The sequence below is a fragment of the Phoenix dactylifera genome, chromosome 9 (assembly GCF_051530095.1).
Source record: "Phoenix dactylifera cultivar Ajwa chromosome 9, Ajwa_hap1_PhDact_Kaust_v1.1, whole genome shotgun sequence".
In the NCBI taxonomy this organism is placed as follows: domain Eukaryota; kingdom Viridiplantae; phylum Streptophyta; class Magnoliopsida; order Arecales; family Arecaceae; genus Phoenix; species Phoenix dactylifera.
In genome coordinates this window covers 4436652-4459358 of record NC_143198.1, presented here as the reverse complement: position 1 = coordinate 4459358, position 22707 = coordinate 4436652, and the positions used below count along the sequence as shown (strand labels likewise).

Here is a 22707-nt window from a genome sequence, read left to right as displayed (position 1 = left end):
CCGTTGCAGGGAGTAGTGGAGCAGGAGGCCGCGGCGTGCCTCTGGGAAATAGCCTGTCGTTATCAAGAGATCTCCGACTCGGGGTCGGAGCGCTGGATCAAGGGGCAGCCGACTCAGGGTCGGGCTGCGGAGCCGAGGATATCCGACTCGGGGTCGGAGCGCTGGATCAAGGGGCAGCCGACTCGGGGTCGGGCTGCGGAGCCGAGGACGTCCGACTCGGGGTCGGATTGTTGGATCAAAGGGCAGCCGACTCGGGGTCGGGCTGCGGAGCCGAGGACGTCCGACTCGGGGTCGGAGCGCTGGATCAAAGGGCAGCCGACTCGGGGTCGGGCTGCGGAGCCGAGGATATCCGACTCGGGGTCGGATTGCTGGATCAAAGGGCAGCCGACTCGGGGTCGGATTGCTGGATCAAAGGGCAGCCGACTCGGGGTCGGATTGCTGGATCAAAGGGCAGCCGACTCGGGGTCGGGCTGCGGAGCCGAGGACGTCCGACTCGGGGTCGGAGCGCTGGATCAAAGGGCAGCCGTAGTCTTCCTGGGCGCGCGTGCCGGTCACGTGGGGCATGGCGGCTTATTTCCCCCGTAACACCTTCCATATACATGCCATATTATATGTCTAATATTATTCTTACATTGATGGAAAAGATCCTACTAAATCCATTTCTCCATAGGCCCTACCACGCACCTTTTCTTGCTGCCAATGCTCAAGTCCCTGCGGTCCACAAAAATGTAACCATGTATTTTTTTTTTTGGAATAAGTAAATATAGAAGCATGATAGTTGGATTTTTCAGAGTACGAATGTCTTAAGCGACCAGGAGAAACCACACGCTAACCAAACTGTTGAAGAAATGAGTAAGGTTTCTTAATTCAAAGGGGAGAACTGGTAAACACCATGAGTAGGATACACATCATTTGACACTGATTGTAACATGATGAGAGGGTCATTTTCTTTCACTATAAGAAACTAAGCTCATGGTCTGCAAGGATTAAATAAACTCAAGTGCACCTATTCGATCAGAAACACAACACAAATGACCAAATGCCAACTAGCAGAAGCTACTTAGATGTAAGTCGTTGGTCAACTCTATGCAACAATCATGGAAAATAGCCATTTAACAATAGTTGCCGGATCTCCATGCATGTAATATCTTTACCTTGGAGAATTATGAAAATTGGCATGATGGTCATCAATCCAAAAATCAGGGTGAAAGCCAGCCATCTATTAGGTGTGTTGTGAAATCAAGCACATCTATATGTTTGGGTGCACGATACAATGACTCGCAGCATTAGCTACTCTACAAAGTGGATGGTCAACCATGCAGTTCCTTTCCAAGCCCACACTTCATATAGGATCACCTATAGTTTATATATTCATATTTGTTTAATTAAAAAACCATCATATTCATTTGTCCAATTAATTTACGTCATGCTTCATCATTATATTTGTCAAACTTTTTCTCTTTTTCTTTTTGACTAAATGGGAGATGATAGTTACAAATTAAAAAAGGAACAAAGCATATTTGTCAAACTTACTAACTAACGTGAAAGGACACATGACATTGAACATCATCTTATTTTCAAAGAGAGAAAAAGGTCCAGCATCTCTCCTCCATGCCACCACACTCCATGTCATATATATATATATATATAATTGGCAAAAGTTCATATTTTTTTCATCTTTTATTCTAAATAAGAGAAACATGAAAAATGCATCTCACAGAGTTTATAATATATTTATCAAATTATAATAATAAATGTTAGTATAATTTTAGGAATCATATAACAATATGTATCACTCATAATTTTTTTTATTAACGTGATTTTGTATTAATCTATATTATTTTTTATTGTTAGCATGATCTTATTAGAGTAATTTTATAGATCGTATGACAACAAGTATCATTTATAATATTTTTCTTTGTTAGTATAATTATATATTAGCCTATATTATTATTTTTATATGAAATATGTATATGAGTATATGTAACCCCTGAAATATACGAATATAACTGAACATAAAAATAAAATCACTTTTTTTCTCTTTTCCTCTTATTTTTCTCTTCTTCTACAAATATTTTAATAATAAATAGCATAGTCATTCATACTTTTCTCACGCAAGCACATGCTAAATTTCTAGTTATTCAGAACTGAATCAACAATGGTGAGTGGGTCAGCTAGGGTGAAGGCAGCGGATATTTAGGCTCTGGTGGGGGGTGAGCCGGCCATGTGTTGTGAGGGTAGGTGGATTTGGAGGATGCGAGTTTACCTTTGGATGGCATTGTTCATTTGGAAGGTGGTCTAGGATTGCCTGCCGACCAGGAGGATATTGGCGAAGAGAGGGATAGGGTCTCTCCAATGTGCGTGAACTGCCCGGAGTCGATGGAGACTGCTAACCATGTACTATTTGAGTGCCCGCGGACAGTTCAGGTTTGGAGGAGGGTATCTTTTCCCTTACCGGGCCGTACTTTGGGTGTGGAGGACTTTCTACGGCAGGCAAGGATTGCTCTACGATCATCGAGCACTGTAGGATGGGATATTGCTGCCGTCTACTTGGCGCATCACATTTGGCTGGATAGGAATGTCAGAGTGTTTGAGGGGAGGAGGGCTCCCCTGAGATCTGCTGTAGAACGGGCCCTCTATCAGGCAGTGGAGTTCATGGAGGCCGCTGAGTTGGATTTATCTGCGATAGCCAAAGACATCTAGGAACCCCTCTTCGCTACCACAGCGCCCAGGTTTGTTTTTATCTTTTGGGAGCCCCCACCCCCTGGCTATCTAAAGGTGAACTTTGATGGGAGTCTACCTGGCGATGCCGATCAGGCGGGAGTGGCTTTTGTCATCAGAGATCATGGCACCAGTTGATTGTTGCAGGTGGACGCCGTTTTTTCGAGGCCTCGGCTTTTGGAGCGGAGCTTAGGGCACCCTGAGAGGGGCTTTCTTATGCGAGATATATTCTGCAAGCTGGTTGCATCATTTTGGAGGGAGACCCAGCTTCCCTGATGGTGCGCCTGAGAGAGGAGGGGTGGGAGGAGGTGGAGCACCCGCTATTGGGCAACATTCGTCGGATGCTACGGGAGTGCCGGGTTCTTCAGAGGCATGTCTTGCGGGAGGCGAACCAGGCTGCTAATTGGGTCGCCTCCTTCGTTGTGCACTACTCCGAAGATTTTTTTTTGGACTCAGCAGTCTTCCGTTCCTTTTACTTCGTGTTGTTTGCTTGGTGCTAATTTAGCTGGCTGTGCTCATGCTAAGGTAGTGTGAGCAGTCGATTCACCAAAAAAAAAAAAAAAAACAATGGTGAGTCACCACAAATCAAAGACAAGATCTCATTTTTCAAGTGAATCCTCATTTAATAATTCTATAAAAAGAAAGAAAAAAAAAACTTTACTATTAGACTTGACTACAAGTGCAATACAAAAGGATCGACGGCCAATTATCATCTAGCAAAAATTAATATAAGTGGACCAAAGTTTCGGTCCAGCGTGATACCCTGTCCCATATCTCTTTCACATTAGCCAGTCGGATCCCGCTCTCATAGCTAATACTTATCACGTGTCGCCTACCATCCGCACGCACTCGTGCCCTTGAGAGGAAACCGGTGGGCGATGAATTGCCGTGTTTTAGAAAGGCCGGATTCCAATCCCTGACACCGTCTCTCGTCCTTATCCAAATCCCTTATTCCAGCAGTCCAAATCATCGCATAAGAAGAGATAAGAGAAGAAATAAACGTCCGCATAATCCTCCCTTCTCCGGCTTATCTCCTTCCCTCCTCCGCTGTCTCCTTGAAATAAGTATTATTCCACCAACCTAGGTTCTTCCGCCTCTCCCCCTTCTCCATCCCTTGTATGCTATAGCGCTCCTCCTCCTCCTCCCTCCTCTTATTCCTTTCCAATCTCCTACCTTATTCCCAGGATAACTCTACGGCCCGCTCATCAAAGCCTTGGAATTATGAGCAAGGGAAGCAGTGTAACGAGCCGTTTCGGCCGGTGCCTGCGAGCGCCGCTACGGGTTCTCCGCCGGGCGCGGGACATGTACGTGCGGAGCCTCACGGAGTGCGCCGGGGGCGTCCAGTACGGCGCGGCGGTCGGCTACCCGACCTTCGCCTCGGTGCCGAGGAGCTACAGCCTCGGGTCGGCGAGGACGAGCTCGAGCGACGAGGACCTGAGGGAGCTCATCCGGGCCGCGTCGCAGAGCCGCGCCGGCTCGCTCAACGCCCGCGCCGGCGTCGTCGTGCCGAGGAGCCAGAGTGTCGCGGTCGGCCGGATCGAGGAGGACAAGCCCTGCGACTTCGATGACGACGTCCGGGTCGGATCCGATTTGCTGTTCCCCCGGAGCCGGAGCTGCGCCGTTGGTGCCAAGCGGCGTCCGCGGTGGTTCGCTTGATGTGTTCGGATCCGGATTCGGATCCGAGAACGTTTCCTTCATGTTTTCTAAATATAAAACGTATCACGAGGCAATTAATTTTCCCTGATTTTTTCCTTTCATGTTTGATTTGATTTTTTTTTCTTTTTATTTCTAATAGTAATGAGGTACGAGAGAGAGAGAGAGAAGCAGGGTGGTGGGGATTGAAGGAAATTTGGAGCTCTGTGGGGCTAACGTTTGGGCTTGCAACATCCGCCATTAATGTTTGGGGTGCAAATGACTTGTTCTTGTTGAATAGAGGCGTTAGGCTTGAATTTGAGACTGACATACCAAGTGCAGTGAGAAATTAGATGGTGTATTTCTATTAGCTGCATCGATCTTTTGCTATCATCCATTACTGTGGCAACTGGGAATAATGAGAAATAGGGCTTGAAACACAAGTGGAGAAAAAATATGTGGAAGTTTGGAACCATGCACAATTAATTATTCACGAAACATCGCACGCTATTAGTTTCTCCCTCCCTTTTCAAGTTCTGTTCTTAATCAGAATTGTTCATGTTTCTACTTCATAGTATAATGAGAAATATGGTATTTTGACCCATTAATTCAAGGGATTTTGATATGTTGGTCCCCATTCCTAAACCCAAATTCTAAATAATCCTCTTTTTTGTGAAAAATATATAACAAAATCTTTTTGATTTATCAATGGGATAAGATAATTAACTAGGCTAATGTAACTACATATTTTTTTTTATGAAGTTTGGATTCTCTACGGTGCATATTTTGTAAAAGTGCTGCGGACTGGGTGGAATTCTTTGCGGCTCGTCATTCAGAGCATGTTCTGGTCTCGTCTTCTATATATTTTCTTCTTCTTTATGATTTTATGGACTGCACCTACACTTGCTGTGTGTGAGTCGCCGATGTGTCGAGAAAAAAAAAGAGTGCGGACTCGTGGAGGGAGAACCTAGATGAGGAATGATGAAAAGACTTGAACTAGAAAATCGGTGGACCTCACCTTGGCCTGTCCAATTTTTTTGATGAGAAAGAGGATACATTGGGATCAGTCAAAAATCGCATAACTCGACCAGGTTTTGGAAAATAACTGGCAACCCAAGTGGGTGAAAGCGTAATATAGAATAAAGACTTTCTGCCACTATGCTATTGCCTCTTATTGCTCCATTAAGATGCTATTTCATACTTATTCTTGTCCTTAGGTTAAGCTATTTCAAATAGGATTTGATATTTCATAATCAATCATTTCTATAAAAGATATAATCAAGTCCTTCTGCCTTAGGTAGAAAATAAAATATGTATACTCATTTTATTTTTTGTATATTTTCAAAATTTTTCTTTTTAATCAATTCATGATTATTTCCTATTTATGCTACAACTAAAGAGTAGTATAGGATGTTGATCCATGTGAATTATAAAATAGTATATTAAATAAAAGGTTACCAATAGTTATACATATTTTTATTACATCAAATTCTACTTTTTGTGTAGTTTTAAAATTTTAAATATATTTTCATGTAAACTTGATCCTATTGATTAACCCAGTGCTCAAACCACTGACCCAGTCCCGGACCCTTAGTTTTGGATTGGGCTTCAATCGGGGTTTAATAACTAAGCTCACTAATCAATCATCCTCCATATAGGGTAAGTGGCAAGAATGTTAAATATGCATTAATCTTGTGAATTAATGCATATTTAACATTCTATAAAATATGTTGCCTAAACGGTAGATACTTGAATTAATAATGTAAAATTATGAAGGAAGGATAACGTTGGAGAGTAACAGTGATTATTGCTCGCAAGAGAGTTACACATCAACTGTGTAACTTTTTCATATGAAATTTCTATATTATACCAGCTTTGCAAATACTAGCTTTGATAAAATAAGTTGAATTTTTTCGGAAATTGATGGTCAGGCTTGGACAATAACCAAGCTATAGCTGGATAGATGGAATGCTGGATTACATACAGTGTGCTCGGGATTGGCTTGAATGTAGTAAGAATTTCCATTCTTAGTTTTTTTTTAAAAAAAAAATCTTATATGGGAGATTCTCTAATCAAATTTATAAAAGGTATCTATCGTTACTGTCCATATCTGGTGAAGAGAGCTTAAAAAAATCATAATATTATCTATTTCCTTGGATAACTTAACAAAGAAGTACCATGTAAACGCCATTTTTTGAAAATATAAAAAAAAATTATATTTATTACAATTTTATACCTATATGAGAAAAATATTTATTATATATTGTAAAGTATATAAAAAGCTCCTCTCGTGCTTTGTTTATTTCTGAAAAATTCTATAAAATACTAGGAATTGTTTGAACAAATAAAGAAAATTATTTTACTAAGATAATAACATATAGGCTCCATTTGTTCCCAAATTCTTTATTTAGCATGTAAACACTCATAAAATAATGTTAATATTTATATGCTTAGCCATTATTAAAATTTATTTCTTAATACAATAATGTAATGGAGCTGGTATTAATGCGCCCCTCTATTATCAAAATTTATTGCTTAATTTGTACTACACACACATACATCTCGTCCTCATCCGTATTGTGCTTGGCCATCATTAAATTTTTTTTTTTTCAATATGGAACATATCTTAGTAAGACCGGTATTTTTGTGTTCGACCATCATTAAAGTTGGTTCTTGATTTGCAAAAGAAATTTGGTTATTGAAGTTTCTATTTATTATATCCTAAGGCAATCCTCGATTTATCTCTTCTATATATTGGATATCCTAGAATGGTTGACAATTATGGTGACACAAATTGGATTGTCGGCTCTCTAGATCTTAATCAACTATCTGTAATTTGTTTCTTCTTTGCAGTGCTACATAGTTTGAGAATCTTTGGGGCAAACTATCGTTTCTTGAAGTGCTATGGAGGTTGAGTTTATTGCTCTGAATACTATATATACGGCGGTAGAGTGGATTAAAAAATTTTATATCAAAGTTACTTTTCGTACTAAAGCTAGTTCTGGCTATATCAATCTATTAAAATAATAAAGTCGTAATTGAATTGACAGATCAAAAAAGTACCAACCAAAAGATTAACCGGAATATCTAGCTACACTATAAATGCATAACACAAAAAAATAATATAATTTCATTGGAATATATTGAGTCATAGAAAAAATTGGCAAACCACTTAACCAAGTGTTTAGGAGTGGAGTACTAGAATCATCAAGGAGGATAAGGCTTGAGCCTTCTCTTTGGTAACCAACGGTGGATGCTCAGTATATGTGACCGGAGATTTCATGAAAGATATTCAATATAGTAGGAATGAAATTGATTGAGAAATCATGCACGAGCATAATTTTCGAAGAACATCTCCTCTCATCCATATGGCGAGTACTCTTATTAGTGATAAAGTAAACCAAAAGGTTGAATAACGCTCTTAATAGGTCCAAGATTGCAGGGTATTATATTACAAATACACTTGGAAGACTCATTTATATGAGAACAATCATAAACCCCATAACAAAGGGTTTGGGCTAATCTTGACAAATTGTTATGAAAAATCAAGTTACTAAGCCCGAGATTTTTAATATGCACCGACCGTATTAAGATCCAATCAGTCCATATTATGTGTGTGATAGTAAAAGTTCGAGACAAAGACCTAATTCAAAATCTAATCCACTATGATTCTTTCAGGTAAATATAATCAATACTGCATAGGTAAAAGTCCACAAGATACCTCATCCATTGCATGGCATATGTGGCCCAGATCTTCTTCTCTATGATTTTAGTAACTTAAGTTTAAACTTTTTTGTGAGGGAATGTTGAAATTGAAATTTGATTTCTTATATATGCCAACTCTCCGCTGATCACCTGCGCATCGTAACATATGCGTTATGGGTCTTAATGCATAATGTTATCCAAGAACCTCTCTCTTGGGTCTCGAACAAGACAATCATGAAGCAAATCAAGCCTTGTACTATTATTCCTTTCAATTTTCCACTCAATTTCTTCTTCTTTTTGAATTTTCTAAGCCTTTTCTGCTCTTTTTCCTGGGTAACTAAAGGAGTTTATTGAGCCATATCTCCACGTAATCGTGCTCATGATAAAAGGCTTCAAGCTAAGTTGGGTTCGTTGTATCTTATGGATGATCTCATTGTAGTCCTTCAAAAGGAAGCAAAATTCATTCTTAGGATGGTATCTCTATGCACCCCGTTCTAGCTAGGCATGCATTCCTTCCAAATTATTCTTACAATTTATCTTATTTTTAAATTTTAAAATTATTTAAAAATCTTGTTTTATATAAATTCTTAACAATTCTAAGAGATGGCAGCCAACATTTGCAACAGGTATTCATGGTACCGGAGCTTTCGACGTAGGAGGAGACCAAGTAGACATCCCGACGGCTATTCTAGTCTTGCATGCACTCCCCCAACACAGTTGGTCATCAAGGTCAGAATATAAGGAATTAAAACAAAACAATTCTGAGAACCAGTTCCACATCAAAACAATACCAAAGTCTGCTATCATTCCACCCAACACCTGGGACTATGAAATCTAAGAGAGATTTTGTATGGTCATCAGCAACATTTACGTTGAATCTTACTGTTGCTGTCCAAGTGGATGGCTATCAATCCAAGTGGAGGTGCCATTCTCCATCTTTTAGATAAATTTGTCTTTGCCTAGTTCACTGCTCCAGCATACAGCCCTCCACGCTGGAGAATATGAGGAAAGAAGAGAGTAGTGATGCCACGATTCTTTTAAACTGTTGGAAACCAAGAGAATTCACACTCACAAATTATTCTATGGAAGAAAAGTGAAGAGGATTTTAGGCACACATGAATAACTTGTATTCTACTTATTTTTTCTTAAAAAACAACTAGAGTACATGGATATTTATAGGCATCATTAGATGATCTTTTAACCTTCCTAATTGAATTGGTAATTACACCATTCATAATCCCAAATAAATCTCAAATAACTCCCTCTAAATAAATCCCTTATAACTCCATGTAACTCCCACATGACTAAAAGCCCAAAAGATATGTAACTCCTCACCATATTAATATGCAATTACAAAATAAAACCATAAGTTACTAATATTAAAAAACAAGTTTAATAACCAACATAAACTTACATTTCTGGATCATGACCGTACTCCAAAGGTTGGAAGTTTGCATTACTAGCCATTCCACCATTTTGCTCAGCAGAGCCCAATGCCAAATAGGAATGGATCAAGTTCGCCTCTTCCTATCTCGAAGCCATTGAAATCTTGCATCCGAAGCCGCTTAGTTGATAGGAATGCCGAGATACATCCCAAGGGTCTCCGTCTTCTTCATACCCAGGACATTAATGAGCTCATGAACACTGTGCGGCTCTGTACTGGGGCTGAATAAATTTACGTTTTGACCGGCACCTACAAAAACCATGAAAGCGCCCCCATAAGGATGGAGCATCCAGTGGAGTTAGCTTTGGCAAAGAGAAGACGGTCGATGGCGAAGCGAAGTGAAACCATCACTGTTATAGATTTTTTTTTTTTAAGTAATATTTAATACCCATTAGATTCTTCTGCAAATAGAATAGGGCATTTATTCAGAATAAATTATCCTTATTTCTAATGAGACAGAAACGTTTTTTCCCTCTTCCCGAGGAAAAATGGTGGTGCCACCATCCCTGATGGAGCCTAGAACCTTAGACCGGCTCAAGCTCTGAGGAGAAAGATGTCAATCAGTAGGGAAAAAAAAAGAAGAAAAAAAACAGGTGCCATGCTTTACGGCTTGGACTCTCTATCTCCTTATACAACTGCTCACACTGTTCTAACATGAATACAATTAATAAAGTCGAGAGAAAAAAAATGGTGAAAAATGAAGAGGCGACTACAAAATATGTCTAATAAACTTCTCTCGAGTCGTGAGCAGCGAAGGAGGTGACCCACTTTGCAGCCATATTTGCCTCACGATACACATACGCAGCCTGAAATGAGCTACAATCTCTCGCCATCCTATGGATTTCCTTAAGCAGTGGGTGGCCATCACCCCGGCAATTCTTATTCCAAATTCACTCGATCACCGTAGCTGAGTCCCCTTCCAAGAGGAGCCCCTAGAATATGTCTCGCGTAGGTGATGCCCTCCCAAGCTACTCTGAGCTCCACCCCTATAGCTGTCATGTCAAAGATGCGACGCTCTCGAATAGCAACAAGTTTAAAGTTGTGATCCCTGATCACAAAACTCATACCTCCTCTATCTCCACCTACAGACATACTACCGTTGAAATTCACCTTGAATTAGCCAGAGGGTGGGGGGTCCCAAGAGACAAGAGTAAATCTGAGTGCTGCAGCAGCGAAGTGGGAGTTCCAGATGTTCTTAGCCATCCCGATAAAGTCGCCATAGTAGTATTGATGATTTTGGCAACATAAAGAAGAGCTCTATCCACCACGGACCTTGGGGATGTTCTCCTACCTTCAAAGAAGGAGGCATTTCGGTCCAATTAGATGTGATAGATCGGGTAAGCACAAATAATGCTCCACTTAACAGAACTCGATCTTCACAAGAAATCCCTTAGATGGCGTAAAGCTCCTCAACTGATCCCACGGACCGCGACATAGGAAATGAAGCTTTCCTCCAAATCTACACTACATAAGGGTAGTTAAGAAGAGCATAGCTGATGACTCCTCCACGTTGAGGCACTCCTCACACATCGAAGTAGTCCTCATGCCCCTTCTGACCACCACACTCCAGATCAGTAGACAGCCCCATGCCACCTTCCAGATGAACAAGGCCACAGGAGGGTGGATGCGCATCCTCCAAATCCACCCACCATCGATCTATCAGGTTGTCTCCCCTCTCATTAGTACCTGCAGACCTCTGGCACGTACCTTCACCCTTCTTGTCGAAGTCCAGACCAGTCTATCCGTCGTCTCTCCAATAGGAATCGGAAGTGTCAGAACCTTCTCAGCCAGCTGCTTCCCGAATGCATTCCGGATCAGCACCTCATTCTATCTATCCACTTCCGAAGTGATTAAATCACTGACTCTACAATCCGCTAGCCTTGTCGAATCAACCATCGTCAGCACATAATTAAATCATCCAAACATCATCTAACACATTAATGGATTGCTCATCACCGATGGCCTACCTGATCGCAAAGAGCACTGTCGGAGCACAGACGCAAATCTCCTTCCAAATAAAAAAATAGTGACGCCTGCCTGGAAGTCAGCCGCTACAGTGTGTATACTTGCTCCTCATAAGAACGATATCACTTTGAGGCGGTTGGAATGGATGATATCACTTGCCATCCGATCATTTCGAAGATGACAAAAAAAAGTCCAAATTGATAAAGGCGAACAGATTCTCATAATCTCATTTGAGTCTGAAGGCCGTTGGTTTCACCCATCAGCTCTCGTGAGCTTTAATAGGTCAAGAAAAATTTACTTTTTTTTCCATCAATCTCTCTCAAAAATAAGACATTGACACCGATCTTGAATCGATGACGTGAGCTTCTTTCTCTTGTAAGACAGCTGGTTCCGACCGAATTCTCTAATATTCAAGTCGGAACGCGAAAGATAAAAAGGAAGATAAAGATAATAGAGAGAACTTAGTAATGCACGTATTAGGAATACTTTGCGAATCAAAGTATTAAAATTAACTAGGAGTTAGGAGTTAGGGCTCGTACCTATTTTTAAGAAGTATTTTGCGAATCAAATTTGGGCTCTTATCTATTTTTAAGAAGTATTTTGCGAATCAATAACCATCTAGAATTATGCCGTAACCGCATCAAACTAATAAAATGCCACCATATTAGCTGAGATTACCGTCTAATAAAATAATAATAATAATAAAAAAGAAACCTCCACTGTCCTCTAGAGTGGTTAGCCATGGCGGTCGCCGCCTCCACCACCACCGTCGCTGCCGGCGGCAGCCAAAAAACCCCTTTCCTCTCCCCCAAAACCCTAAATCGCTGAAACCCATCAAACCTCGTCCTCAAATCCAATCAAACCGTTTCCCCCATCTCCATCTCCATCTCCATCTCAGTTATCTCCGAATCTTCCAAGAAAAGAGCCTCTTTTCCTCGAATTTGAGCCGCCGCCGCCTCCTTGGATCCCGACCCCGCCCCCTGTCCCCCGAACCGCGGACTCTCAAGTCCTGCCTCGCCGCTGGTGAGACCCTCTACGACCTCTTCCTCCTGAGCTCCTCACCGACCCTCGTCGAGATCGCCGGCCTCGTCGGCTATGACTAGGTGGTCGTCGACATGGAGCGCGGCCCTAACAGCACCACCGAGGCCCTCCTCTGCCTCCCTGCCCTCGCCGCCGCCCGCACCCCGGCCATCCTCCGCCTTCCAGAGATCTTCTCCACCTAGGCTAAGAAGGCCATCGACCTCAGCCTCTAGGGCCTCACGTTCGACATGATCAAGTCCCCCGCCGCCACCGAGCTCGCCATCTCCTTCTACCGTTTCCCGCCGCGCGACGTCCGCGGATCCACCCACATGGTGGTGCGCGCCACCGCCTATGGTATCGACGACAGCTACTTGGTGTAGGTGGAGGAGGAGCTGCTGGTGAGGTTCCAGGTGGAGACGGCGGCAGGGCTGACGGAGATCGAGGCGATCGCCGGCATCGAGGGGGCGGACCAGCTGGAGATGGAGCTGTTGGATCTGAGTGCGAGCATGGGATATCCTTGGGATCCGACGAACCGGAAGGTGAGGGAGGCGATGAAGGAGGTGAAGGAGAAGGGGCTGGGGATGAGGAAGAAGGTGGCGACGGCGGAGGGAACCGGCGATTTTGGAGAGTTTGCGATGCCGCATGCCATGGTTTACCACTAGGCGAACACTACAGGTTTCTTTTTGTTTTTTTTTATTTTCTGCGGCAGCAATTGGGATGATGTGGCAGCATTTTATTGGCTCAATGATCAAGTACAATGTAATTTCTTGCATGGATGGATAGTCTCATTTTAAATTTTTCTTAAACATTGGAAAGATTTGACATGGTGCGGTCGTCCCAGAATTAAGAATAATACCGGTGGAAATGATGAGGTCATCGGTTATACAACGATGACCCTAAATAGCAGCGATCCTAAAATTATTGTCCCACTCAATAATGAAATATCTGACCTTAAGGTCGGATATCCATGACTATTCTAAGATAGTGATCTTAAACGAAAAAAATTAGTATATAGATATACGATTAGTATGTTATATATTATATTATATTATATTTATATTATTATTCTATTTATGATATATATTATGTTACAATATATTATTAATTATATTATTGTCGTATTATTATTTAATGAGAATTTTACATTATGGTAGGAACATATTATCGTGCTTTATATTTATATAATAAAATTATTTAATATATTACTTCTATTTATCTTATTGTCTAATCAAAATAAATATTAGTATTAAAAAAGTATATTATAAATATAAATAAAAATATTAATTCTATAATAAAAATTAATATATAATTATAGGATAAAAAATTTATAGGACTAATAAAGATATTTTTTATAAAATATATTAATAATTGGTATATTAATATTTTATTATAATATATTTTATAATATTAATAAATATATTTTTGTGGAATATATAAAGAATAATTTTAGTATTATATGGCCAAGCATCTTGAATTTCTATGGAATGCCAAACAGGTTATTCATATCCAAAAAATTTTAATCACTAGAACAGCATACTAAACACAGTAGTTTTAGATCATTGGGGATCATATTAGCCCAGGATAAAGATCACCTTGGTGATCCTAGTTAGATCACCAATGGCTACTTTAAAAGAAAGTAAGGTTCAATGTCACATATGCACCGAAGATAAGAGAAAGCAATGCATTTGATCCTTCTGTTCAACTTTAAAGATCAAGAAAATCTTTGTCTAAAACTATTACATGAAGACCAGTGGTGGTTTAGAATGAGCCACTGAAAATATAAGTTAGAACAATACATTTATGCCCCTTACTAAAAAACGAAATCAATAAGATTCTCTCTTTTTTTTTCCCTTGAATTATTGACACAAAACATGGTCACAAAAAAAAAAAAAAATCTCAACCATCCTATCGTCTATCACCTTGAAATTCTTTGCTTGCGGGCCTTGAATCAAGAACCCCACATCTTGTTATATTTTCTTAAAAAATAAATAACTTTGAAAAGGAAGTATGAATTCTGGGTGAACCCTTAGACCGGGAGGTGGGAATAGGTTTATATTTTCCAACCCATTGCCTTTTTGAACTTAAAATGCTAAATTTTATAAGTTGATTGACCAGGGACTTGACCTTAATTCGCCGAATCTAATCTCCTATGTGCCTCTTCATCCATCCATTTCTCGGATTCTACTTTTCGAAGCCCACTTGTTGGGTTCTTTACTAAACTCGTGACTCCCGTGTACTTTTTAAATCCCTCACGCATCTCCACGCCACTGTTTGCATTTGTCATGTTCTAATGTATTTGATGAAAGGATCACGTTACAGTTTTACAGGTTGGTCAGTCTGACTAAAGTTAGATTTATCCTCACACGATTGAGAGTTAGGCAACTACCGGTCTATTTCAGTCACACATATTAAATCAAGTTGATTAGAGAGGAGTATGAACCACATGATGTGTGTATGTAACATTGTTCTTTCTAATATGGAAGCAACTAAGAGCTCAAAAGAAAATCCTAGAGTTTATTAGTTATAATGCCAACTCATTAGATTCATACGAACTTCATGATCGCACACCCAAATTCTCGAGTGTCATGCTATTTGTGAGGCTTCATATAGTTGAGCTCCCCCCTGCTTTCTTTCTACTTATAATTTCTGCTATCATATTTTTATTTTTAAGAGTAGTACAAGATAACGCACATGACACGATCAATTCGATTCAACAGCTAATAGCGGACAGGTTTTACGAGATCTAATCTATGTTGGGAAATGCATGTATTAACTTCAATAAATTGAGATGAAAATATTTTTCAACTTCTCAATTTCTATATTTCCTATTTCCAAACCTATTATAGGTAGGGTTTATTGCAATTTTTGTACCTAGAACAATAGTTATATATTATAACTCCGGCATTTTCCAGATAAGTCCACCAATTGACTCCGCCTGCCAAAACTGTGAGTATGAGGACAATACGGGCCGGCTGAGATGGCCGCACCCCATGATCTTTCCCTCATCCCATGTCCCTCCGCTGCCCCTCGCCATCTTTTCAAGATAATTAAGACAAAACGCATTTAAAACTCCGCTCCCCCTTGCGTAAACCTCCCCGTTTTCCCTTATTAAGACCCCTCAAAGCCCCCATCTTCTCTTCCGTTTCCAACCCCACCCCCGCCCGCCCCCCTCTCTCTCCCCTCCTTATTAATTTCTTTTCCTTCAGCAACGGAAAGACTTCTCTTCTGCAGCTCTCGTTGGACCCTCCAATCTCTCCCCGCGCTTCCGTCGTTTCCCTCGCTGCCCGGCCCCCTCTCGTGGCCCCACCCAACCTCTGGAGTGTCCGAACCCTTTCGTAGTCTTCACGGCTGCTGGAAGAGCCTGCGAACGTCGCGTATTTATTCGCCGGTTTCCGAAAGCCATGTGGATTTAAATGCCCGGTGGAGGAACAGCGCTTAACCGCCGAACTAAGTCCGCATCTTGGGTTTCCTGATCCCGAGGAAGATCTTTGCTTCCTGGGAAGCTCTCCAATAAGAATCAGTCGGAAGTCGGGCTCCCACAAGGTAAAGATCGGATCTTTTTCGCTGTTTTTCGATCAAAGTTGCGATCTTGGATTTGTTCTGAGGGAAGTCGGGTAGTTTGGCTGGAACTCGAACTCATACAAGGTAAAGACCGGATCTTTGCACTGCTTTTTATCTAAAGATTCAATCTTGGATGCTTTCTGAGGGAATTGAAGTTGTTTTGCTCGAATATCTTCGAGTATTCAATGCGGAGTTGGTGTTAGATTGAGTGGAATACTTGGAATTGAAGTTTACAGAAGTTTAAAAATCTCTCTTTTTTTGCGGCCCTCCTTTTGATCTGGTTAAGATGCAAGCTAGGGTTTTGCCTTCGGAGGATGGCAAGGATTCGTCGCAGAGGACCCAATCGAGGGTTTTTCCGGCGAGGATTCTCAAGTTTCTCACGCTGTTCGTGGTTCTGGGTATTGGATTTTTTGTCCTTAGCGTGTACACGACTCGGTATTTTGACCTTCAGACGATTGGGTTCCAAGCTCGCCCTGTCATCGAGCCCTGTGTCAAAGAGGAGCAGAGCGATCTTAGACGTTTGATCGAGCCCCCAACCAACCTGATGCACAAGATGAGCGAGGAGGAGCTCTTTTGGCGTGCTTCCTTTGCTCCTCAGGTGAAGAAGTATCCATTTAAGAGGGTTCCGAAGGTTGCCTTCATGTTTTTGACTAAAGGACCTTTGCCGCTCTCTCCACTCTGGGAGAACTTCTTTAAAGGTCATGAAGGGCTTTATTCCATTTACATTCATTCCCTTCCAGATTACCTGCCCAACTTCCCACCAACTTCTGTGTTTTATAACAGGCAGATCCCTAGCAAGGTAACCTTTAGATTTCTATTAACTTACTGGTGATTCTTATACAATTAATGGCCAATAAAGGCATTTTCTTTCCTTACTTGGATGCCAATTAAGTGCTTTGCATGTTACCCTGTGTATTTGTGACCTTTCACTTAACTTATATTAGATTCTAGTTCTTGATGCCTTTACCTTGCCATGCGGTTTCATTGAGGACTGCTAGATTTTAATTGTATCGTTTTCTGAATAAAGAAAAAATTCTTCATGGATTATGTGTCTGTCTATATATTTTTTCACAGGTATTCTTTATTACATGTATAACTGGAAAATGAGTCAGGATAATGAAATCATACTGTTTCTCCTATGTTTAAATTGATTTTGATTAAATTCTCGCAATCCCAATTTATTTAATGGTAGTTTCCCATATGTCGACATGCTGTGTTGTGCCATTCCTCTCATAATCTCATTCTGTGCCTCATGTGCCATTTAATATCTCTCCTCCAAAGTTCCTTATCTGCTGCAGTTACAAAATCAGTTGTACTATTAACCAACAACGAACAAAATAATACTTGTAGTAGAATAGCAGCTTTCGTATAGAACTGTGTATGTCTTTTAATGTCTGTATTGATTCAGTCTAAATGCACTAACGCTTATTGCTTTATCACACTTATCTGTTTCGTTGGTTAACTATATATATATATATATATATATATATATATATATATATATATATATATATTCTATAATGTTGGGCCTTGAATTGGTATAAAATAGGTTCCGTGTTTTGTCTGCAAACCGGAGCTGTCATGAGTTAATTTATCGGCTAATTTAGGGGGCCTTGTTACTGTTGTGGTTAATGGAAAATCAAAAGAGAATCATCTAGAATATGAGTGACTAGAAGCTTACCTTGTTAAGAATTATCATTCAGCTGTTCAATGAATTAATGCAATGTGGATATTTATTAGATGTTCAAGGAGTAAACAATGTTGAATGTAAGGATTGATACCGCCTTCTTGCAGTGACAGAGAATGATACCTGTGCTGAACAACCAAATGGAGATTACCATGGTACTTTAAAACATAATCTGTTTTTATATACTGGTCAATACAGAGTAAAATGATGCTGGAGCAAAATATTATGATGCACGGGAAGCAAAATTTTTGCTTTGTTTAAAATGATTTTTAGTTTTAGAGATTTCTGTGACCTACAAATGTTGACATAAATTTGACAAAGGCTGTATTTGAAGGCCACATGTTTTTTTCTTGCGAATATGTGAATTTTAAAAAATCTTGCTGGATCAAGGAAGCGGCTTACAACCTTGGTTTCCTATAATTAGAACATTTAATTTTATTTCTGCTGATAAGAGTGCAAAATATATGTGACAACTATATACGAAATTCGCTTCCTAAGAAATTACTGATGAAAATGGAACAAAGGATAGCTTCATGCACGAGCCTTTAATAGAGATTCATGGATCCTGGTATAATTTTTAGGAAAATGAATACTAAATCTAAAAACCAAGGATTCATGTCCAGGTGGTATAGGCGAGACTCGCCGGTACCGTACTATTTCAGGAAGTGCCTAGTATGGGTGCGAGACACCAGTTCTCTCTTGAACCAATTTACCTCGAATGTCTCGATTGTATCCAGACACCCAGGATGCACTGAGATGGCCAAGATGCAATTTCTTACTTTTTATTCTTTATGTTAATGACTTTTTTGGTCCATCTCTACCATACCGTCCACCCCAGTCCCTACTGTCCTACGAGCAAACTAAGATGGGGCTTGGTATTGAGATTTAAATCCTTGATACTTGCTAGAAACTATTGCAATACTGAAAACATGCTACCAGCAAGGGGGACATCTAAGAGTAATTGCCAAAAAAATTTAAAATTGATTGTTTATTTCAAATTTCCATCCATTGGACATTATATGCTTAGCTAAGTACACTATATTCACATTTTTCTAAATAAAACTAGTTTTTCTATCTTTAATTAATCATTTTAAATCAAGACTTTTCCTTTCAATTAACTCTTCTAATAAAGTTCTGATCTTGTTTTCCTACTTGAGAGGCAACTTCTTTTATGATCCTGCACCTCAATGAAGCTTCAAAGTCTTAGTATCGTGTACCAATACCGGTACCTTACTGGTGCACTAAGGGACAGCCAATATCCACTGGTACAGTATGTACTACTCTCTGATTCATGTCCTAAATTCTACCTCATTTTCAATAGTATTAGGCTTGTCTGCCTTAGCTCATGAAAGATTGTTAAGGTATTTCTAGGTAAATCCTCTAGGGTCAAGCGCAATGCAAGAACAGCAGTTTTGGTGATGCATTTAGAAAATCATCTAGGGTGGAAAAGGTGTTCCTTAGTCGTAAGATAGCTGCATCAAGCAGATGTGTTTTACCATCTAGAACTTTAGTCCATTTAACAAAATCCAACATTCAGCATTTTAAAGAGCCTTTTAACTTTCTTTCTGTAGAATGAGATTCATTTGTGGTGCAGTGGCTACTGCACAAAAAAAAAAAAAAGAATAATGAACTATTTTGCAGAAAAGAAAAGAGTAGCAACATCAGAGATGTGATTAATGGACTTACTCCACCTGAGCTGTTGATTTCCTCACAAAGCACCCTTATTCTCAGTTGCTGTTGAATTCGGATGCTGGAGGAGCAGAGTTATAGGATGTTCAGCTCTTCAAACATTTCTGGCTATTAGGCCTTTTGAAGCTTGATGTTTAGATTTTGTTGGGTTTTGATATCTATATATCTGAGTTCTTTCTTATATTTCGATGCCTTAAATAAATTAGCAGGGTCTTGTTAAAACAGGACTTGGACTAAGAAATAAAAGTATGAGACCTGCTATGCAATTTCCTTAAGAATTGGCTCGAACCTGCTCCAGCAGGGTGGTTCCCAAGTCCATCTAATATGAGGCTAAGCCTTGGATATTGAAAAACCAACCTGACCTGCTTAAGGATGGATTGTGAGGTTAATTTATCATTTCTGATAAATTCTCATTGATGCTAATATCTTTTCTGTTATGGTGTATTTTTTCTTGAGAGAATTTTTATTATAGTGTATTGATCTGTTGGCACCATAGGTTTGCAATGCCTTGTAAATAGGCATGGGAGACAGAGTTTCTCCCTACAATTTGTTTCTCTTTTCCTCCCATTACTTTGCTGCCTCCATCAGCAATCAGCATTGACGAATAAACTTCTGCAAGAGGAAATCGGTTAGATGGCTATGTCATCCGATGGACATGATTTTTTAGCCACATAGGTAGCTTATAGAAAATGATCCATGAATTGATTTGTGCAGAAATATGGTTTGGTAGCTCTGCGCATGCTGTGTGATATAGAGGGATAAGAAATGCTACCACTGTTTAGGACAAATCCCTAAGAGCATCTACATATCAAAGTATTAAAGAATAAATTGTGTCATAAATTGCAATAAGTTTAGATCGATCAAATTTAAGATTTTGTTGAAATTTTTTTCAGATACGCTGTGTTAAATTCAATGAATTTGTAAATTAAAGTTAGGACAGCTCATGTAATATTTGGCTTTTCCTATAGACTGCTGCAGTATATTTTTCAGTTCAAAGGGTTCAGATAATGTTGAGAGTTGGTTGTAAATGTTCATGAAATCTGATAGATCCTGCTTGGTTCGTTCACTCAACTCCATGTAGATAACAAAAGTTGGTTGGTTCTCATGAAGTGCAATTTTTATGTAGTAGTAGATGTCTATTTACATATTGATACTAGTCCGGAAACTAACACAGGTAAATCTTAATTGCTATACACAGCTCTGTCCTTCACGTAAAAATAAAGCAGAGCAGCCATTTTATAGCCCAAATGCTTGTTAATCCCCTTGGTATGGAGGTGATCTTTGGTTTAAACTTATCAATGTTTTCTCAGGTTTTTAGCATGTGTGGTGCTGTTGGAGGCTCTTCTGATCTGATGTGCTTATGGAGGCTCATAGGGCGAAAGCTAATTTTTTTTGGCCCTACTGCCTTAAGACTATAGTGCCTCATGCCCATGGCATCCTATATGTGTGAATCAAATTAAGTTATAAGGTTTTTATAGCACCGCTAGTCTGCTATGTATTTCTATTTCTCATAAAATAATTAGCATTGTTTGCACTTTATTAACCAATGTATGCATAAGAGATTGCAATTTATCATATAACTTCATGTCACCTGCAAGCATTTATGTGATACAAGGAAGTCAAAATTTTATTGGTGGCAAGAAAGAAGCACAATCAAATAGCTGTGATCATTCCGTGTCTATGTGATGCCGACGTTACTGCTTTTCTTTTACCGGATAGTTAGAGATTTTCCATGTAAAGAATTTACATTACAAAAAGCTTTTTAGTCTTGGAACTGTACTAGCTGACAATTAACCAAGTTTTTCATGTTGGACTGCTGTAGAACAATATCTGATTGTTACTTCTGCTACTTCGTGTTTATATTAATTTTCAAATTAAGAAGTAGATTAGATGAGTTAGCAGATTTGGTTTAGCCATTGCACAATTGTGCTTTAGCATCTCATTAGTTGCATCTCAAGATGTGATCCTTCTCAAGCAAATGCTGTCGGGCGCTTAAATATCTTGTAAGCAGTTGCTTAATGCGAATAATTTTTTTTGCACCTTGTTTTGACTTGTACTTCCAATTTAACAGGTGGCTGAGTGGGGGAGGATGAGCATGTGCGATGCAGAGAGGCGGCTACTTGCAAATGCATTGCTTGATCTATCCAATGAACGGTTTGTCCTGCTTTCAGAGTCATGTATTCCTCTGTACAACTTCAGCATTATCTACCACTACTTGATGAGGTCTAGGTACAGTTTTGTTGGGTCATTTGATGACCCTGGTCCCTATGGAAGGGGACGGTACAACCTGAGGATGGCACCTGAGGTCAACATTATGCAGTGGCGTAAAGGGGCTCAGTGGTTTGAAGTGAATCGAAAACTTGCAATCGATATAGTCAGAGACACCAAATATTACCCAAAGTTTAATGAATTCTGCAGGCCATCATGCTATGTGGATGAGCACTACTTTCCCACCATGCTCACAATAGAGTCGCCGCATTTTATAGCAAATAGAACCATAACCTGGGTAGACTGGTCAAGGGGTGGGGCTCACCCTGCAACCTTTGGAAAGGGAGATATTACTGAAGCATTTTTAAAGAAGATTCTTGAGGGTAAGACTTGTTTGTACAATGACCAGCCTTCATCAGTTTGTTTCCTCTTTGCTCGGAAGTTTGCTCCAAGCGCCTTGGAGCCTTTGCTACAATTTGCAACCAGTTTGCTTGGGTTTGAATAATTAGCAGTGAAATAGAGAGAGCAGAAAAAACATGGGCTCACAGCACATGATAGTTGATTAGGTTTATGAGAAGATCTGCAAGAGAGCTATTAGAAATTAGTAGGTAATATTACAGCAAAAATATATATTCAAGTAGATAGCTAAATTTATAACCAATTTTCTTATGTACAGCAAACTTCAAGATGCCATGTTTACGATTCAAATTACAGGTTTTCTTTTGCAACTTTTCTTCTACAAGTTCATCTGTTCTTCTTCTTGTTCTGTATCCTTAAGAATATTCAACAGCAAGCGTTTACAGCATTTACTGTTACTCATATTATAGTTTAAGTTGTCCAATGTTCTTATTTTACTGAAAATTGTGGCCTGTGGACTTGTCAGAAAAGAGTTGATGAGTTCATGTGTATTAGGGGCTCCCAAAGTTCGAGGCCAGTGGGCAAAAAAGTTGTACAATGTTGTCGTTGATAGTTCGATAATGTGCAGATATCTCTAGATGACAAACCCTTTTCAAATTATTACCTTTTTTTTCACAGAAATATGATGACCATCCATCCTTCACTATATTGAAGGTGA

General features: G+C 39.8%; 2 protein-coding genes across 4 annotated transcripts; both read left to right on the top strand.

The window, feature by feature from the left end:
• The first annotated feature begins 3550 nt into the window (after positions 1-3550).
• LOC103712289 (uncharacterized) lies at positions 3551-4681 on the top strand. Its single transcript, XM_008798769.6, has one exon. It carries the CDS (start codon positions 3943-3945, stop codon positions 4375-4377), a length of 435 nt encoding a protein of 144 aa, XP_008796991.2. The 5' UTR covers positions 3551-3942; the 3' UTR covers positions 4378-4681.
• A 10951-nt stretch (positions 4682-15632) lies between these two features.
• LOC103712290 (glycosyltransferase BC10-like) lies at positions 15633-22461 on the top strand. Of its 3 annotated transcripts, none has more exons than XM_008798772.5 (3): positions 15633-16030; positions 16335-16847; positions 21496-22461. In XM_008798772.5, exons 2-3 carry the CDS (start codon positions 16335-16337, stop codon positions 22135-22137), a joined length of 1155 nt encoding a protein of 384 aa, XP_008796994.2. In that variant the 5' UTR covers positions 15633-16030; the 3' UTR covers positions 22138-22461. The 3 variants fall into 3 exon arrangements, with proteins under 3 accessions (XP_008796994.2, XP_008796993.2, XP_008796992.2); XM_008798771.5 differs by having other exon boundaries at positions 15633-16132; XM_008798770.5 differs by having other exon boundaries at positions 15633-16847.
• The last annotated feature ends 246 nt before the right edge of the window (positions 22462-22707 follow it).